This window comes from Gaeumannomyces tritici (assembly GCF_000145635.1).
Source record: "Gaeumannomyces tritici R3-111a-1 unplaced genomic scaffold supercont2.224, whole genome shotgun sequence".
In the NCBI taxonomy this organism is placed as follows: Eukaryota; Fungi; Ascomycota; class Sordariomycetes; order Magnaporthales; family Magnaporthaceae; genus Gaeumannomyces; species Gaeumannomyces tritici.
Window position 1 is genome coordinate 1 of NW_008804768.1, and position 3,334 is coordinate 3,334.

Genomic DNA, 3,334 nt, shown 5'->3' on the forward strand with positions numbered 1-3,334 from the left:
CGCCGCCGCCAGCCCTCTTCCTCCTCTTCGCGTTGGCGTCGGACCGCCACGAGTCGCTGAGCTTGCTCACGCTCTGGCTGAAATCGACGTGGATGCGGCGGTCGTCGATCAGCACGCCCTGCATCTTGAAATAGGCCATCTCGCATGCGTCCTTGTCCTCGAACTCGATAAAGGCGTACTGCAGGCTGTCGCCGGAGCGGGCGTCGCGGATGACCTCGCAGCTTAGCACTTTGCCGAAGCGGCTGAAGATGAGCTCGAGGTCCTCGTCGCGCGTCACGGGGTTGAGCTTGCACACGAAGAGCACGTTCTCGGGCGGCTTGACCTCGGCGAAGGGCAGGTCGCCCATGATCTCGAGCGTCAGCGCCTGCGCCTTGGCCTCGCGCTCGTGCCGCGCCCGCTCGGCCGCCGCGGCGCGCTCCTCGGCCGCGGCTTCGTCGCCGTCGCCGTCTTCCTGCGCCATCATGCGCGCCGCCTCGTCCTCGGCGATGCGCACCGTGGCCAGCTGCGCGGCGGTGGGCGGCGGCGACGGGCTCGGCTCGCGCAGCCCCGCCGGGTCCGGATACGGGTCGTCTAGCACGATAGTGTGCTTGATGCGCATGTCGACGAGCGGGTGGCCCTTGTCGTCGACGATGGCGTCGTTGATCTTCTCGAGCGTGTCGAATCCCTCGACCACCTTGCCGAAGACGGCAGCCTTGCCGTCGATGTAGGACGTGTCGTCGCCGAGCGTGATGATGAACTGCGAGCCGGCGAGGCGGGGGGCGTCGGGGTCGGTCGGATGCGACGGCGCCGTGGCCATGCTGACGGTGCCGCGCTCGGCGTGCCGGAGCTTGGGGTGGAAGAAGGCCGGGAAGGTCTTCTGGGAGGGGTCGTCGGGCGAGAGCAGGCCCCAGATGCTGCTGCCGCCGTCCGACTGGGGCGCCATGGGGCCTAGCGGATCGCCCGTCTGGAAGGAGAAGGACTTTTGGACCGAGTGGATGGGCGCAAAGTTGTAGTACTTGACCTTGCAGAGCTTAAGAAAGCTTGAGAGCCGGGTGTTAGTCTCGCGCTGCGGCGGTTACAGAGCAGAGACTGGCTGGGTTGACTTACTTTTCGCACAGCTTGGGTGCATGGTCGACCAGCAGATCAATGATGATGTCGCCAGCGCTGGTCTCTAAGATGACCGCCATGATTGCGGCGCTGAGGGCAAAGTCCCAGAGGATCCTGACGGTGACGAAATCTCGACAGCCGGATCATGGAACTTTGAAAGATGCGGCGACTGCACTGTGACATGGAGATTCGCGACGCAATCCACAACCGCCTGACTCGGGTCCAAGCTCAATTCTCCGGCGTGGCGCTGACCAGGCCTGTGTGGCTGGCTGGATGCTCAAGCTTCATGTGGCGGCTGTCAGACACTAAATCATCACGTGCTACAATTTCCACAGCGTTCCATCCCGCCCGGGCTTCGTCTGGAAATCTCATCCGATTGCTGGCCGGTCTGGACTGAAGGCGAGCGTGGAGATTGGATCAAAGCCAGGGTTCGGACGTGCATAGATGTGCGATAATGATGTTATTAACCCCTTCCTACGCGTGACAGTGGTGACCCTGCGCTGCCAAATAGATGGGCGTGGTCTGGTATCAGCAAGAAACAGACAGAGGAAAACACAAGATGCTGGTGAAACAGCTCTGCACAAGGCTGGTATTACATTGAATGCAGAGGAAGCAAAGCACAAAGGAGAGCAACAGTGACCAGGCCCAACCCGCCAATCCAATAATGCATGCAGAACGCGCAAACCGAACCCCAAGCACCCCGACCCTTTTTTCCCCGGGTGAAACTCATCTGACTTGTCTCAGATCGTGTTGCCATTTCGCCCCTCAATCTTTTTTTTTTATTCCTCTGCTGATTCTTGCGTCCTGCCCTCATCCCCGCAAACTCTTAAACGAGTAGAAAACACACGAACGACAGACGGGCATGCATCACCCCAGACGAGCGGGGGAGGCACAGGTCGGACCACAACCCCAAAGCGCCAGGTCCCCATCAATTCCAGAGGGGTCGTCACCGAAACGAAACGGGGAACAGGTCAACCCCTCCAACGTTCCCGGTGGGTCTGGTAGTAAATGCCGAGAGGACGACTCAGGTCAGACCACCCTCTGTCAGCTCCTCCCCACCACCTAGACGCGCCCAGGCGAACCAGAGGGCACCGCGGAGTACCGAGGGCCTCTTGGCGGCAGGAGCCCTTCGACATGACCCCTCATAAGACAAGAGTCAAGAAAAGCAGCAGGTCTTGACAAAACATCTTGCCAAACACTGACAAAAAGAGAACCCACAGATGGGGAAGATGAGGGTCCTTGCTGGACGCAGACCCCAAGCGGGGAAAATGTGAGGACTAGGGAGGGGCAGTATCGCCTCCCATCAGAGCTTGCGAGTCTCGAAACAAGCAACGCGTGGCAGGGCATGAAGCGGGGCAAGAAAGCCGGTCCAAGCTCCAGCCCCACCGATTTATTGTGTATAGCAGGCGCCCCTGTTCAATAGTGCTCGGTTACGCCGGGGGCGCTCCGGCGCCTCCGGCCGGTGCGAAGCTCGCGCTCCGTCTCGAGCAGGCGGCCCTGGACCCAGGTGCGCAGGGCGCGGTCGGCGCGGACGGCCTCACAGTTGAGCAGCTCCGTCAGCGCGCGCTTGATGCCCTCGTTGACGTCGAACAGCCGCGCCTCTTCGGCCGCTACCTCGTGCAGCGTGCGCTCGTCGGGCACCGTCTCGAGCCCGAACGGGGCCGCCGCGGTGGGCATCGAGCCGTGCCGGAACTGCTGGCGCTGGTGGTGGCGCGTCGGCGATGCCGTCGACGATGCGACCGATGGCGACCGCCGGGCCATCGACGGGGCAGCTGGCCGCAGCTGGTCGATGTGGTGCTGCAGCGACTCATGCTGCTCCTGCAGGAGCAGATACTTTTGCAGCGCAAAGTCGCGATTATGGTGGTGGTGCGGGCCAGCCGACATGGTGAGCGGGCCAGAGGTGCTCTGAACTGCGGCAGACATTGTGCGCTTGTGTGCCGTGGGGCGTAGCAGCCTGCGGTCAGGTGTTGTTTGTGTTGATGTTGATGTGAGGAGGAGCGAGGACAGAGAAGGTAGAGTCGATCGTGCCGCTGTGGTTGGTGCGGCGACGGCTCCGACAATAGCAACTGCTGGTAATGTCGAAGTCGAGGGTTGCGGTGTTGGTTGTGGCAGTCTCAAGCTGACCGTATATGATCTTGCTCGGGGTAGCGGCAGAGATAATGCACCCATCGGAAGTGGCGACGGGTATGTGTGGTTGTGGGGGCGTTTGCTGTGTGTAAGTGCGTCCCAGCTTCTGGTGTGTATCCAA

General features: G+C 61.6%; 2 protein-coding genes across 2 annotated transcripts; both read right to left on the reverse strand.

Annotated features, from left to right (window-relative positions):
• GGTG_14290 (peptidyl-prolyl cis-trans isomerase-like 4 protein) lies at window positions 1–1,309 on the reverse strand (the record flags this gene model as incomplete). Its single annotated transcript, XM_009232217.1, has 2 exons — window positions 1,087–1,309; window positions 1–1,019 (listed from the first exon to the last, which is right to left on the reverse strand). Coding segments are annotated over exons 1-2 (1,099 nt in total), but the record flags the coding sequence as incomplete, so codon positions are not given.
• Window positions 1,310–1,531: 222 nt separating this feature from the next.
• GGTG_14291 (hypothetical protein) lies at window positions 1,532–3,334 on the reverse strand. The gene has a single exon (XM_009232218.1). The coding sequence runs from the start codon at window positions 3,253–3,255 to the stop codon at window positions 2,503–2,505; it is 753 nt and encodes a 250-aa protein (XP_009230482.1). The 5' UTR covers window positions 3,256–3,334; the 3' UTR covers window positions 1,532–2,502.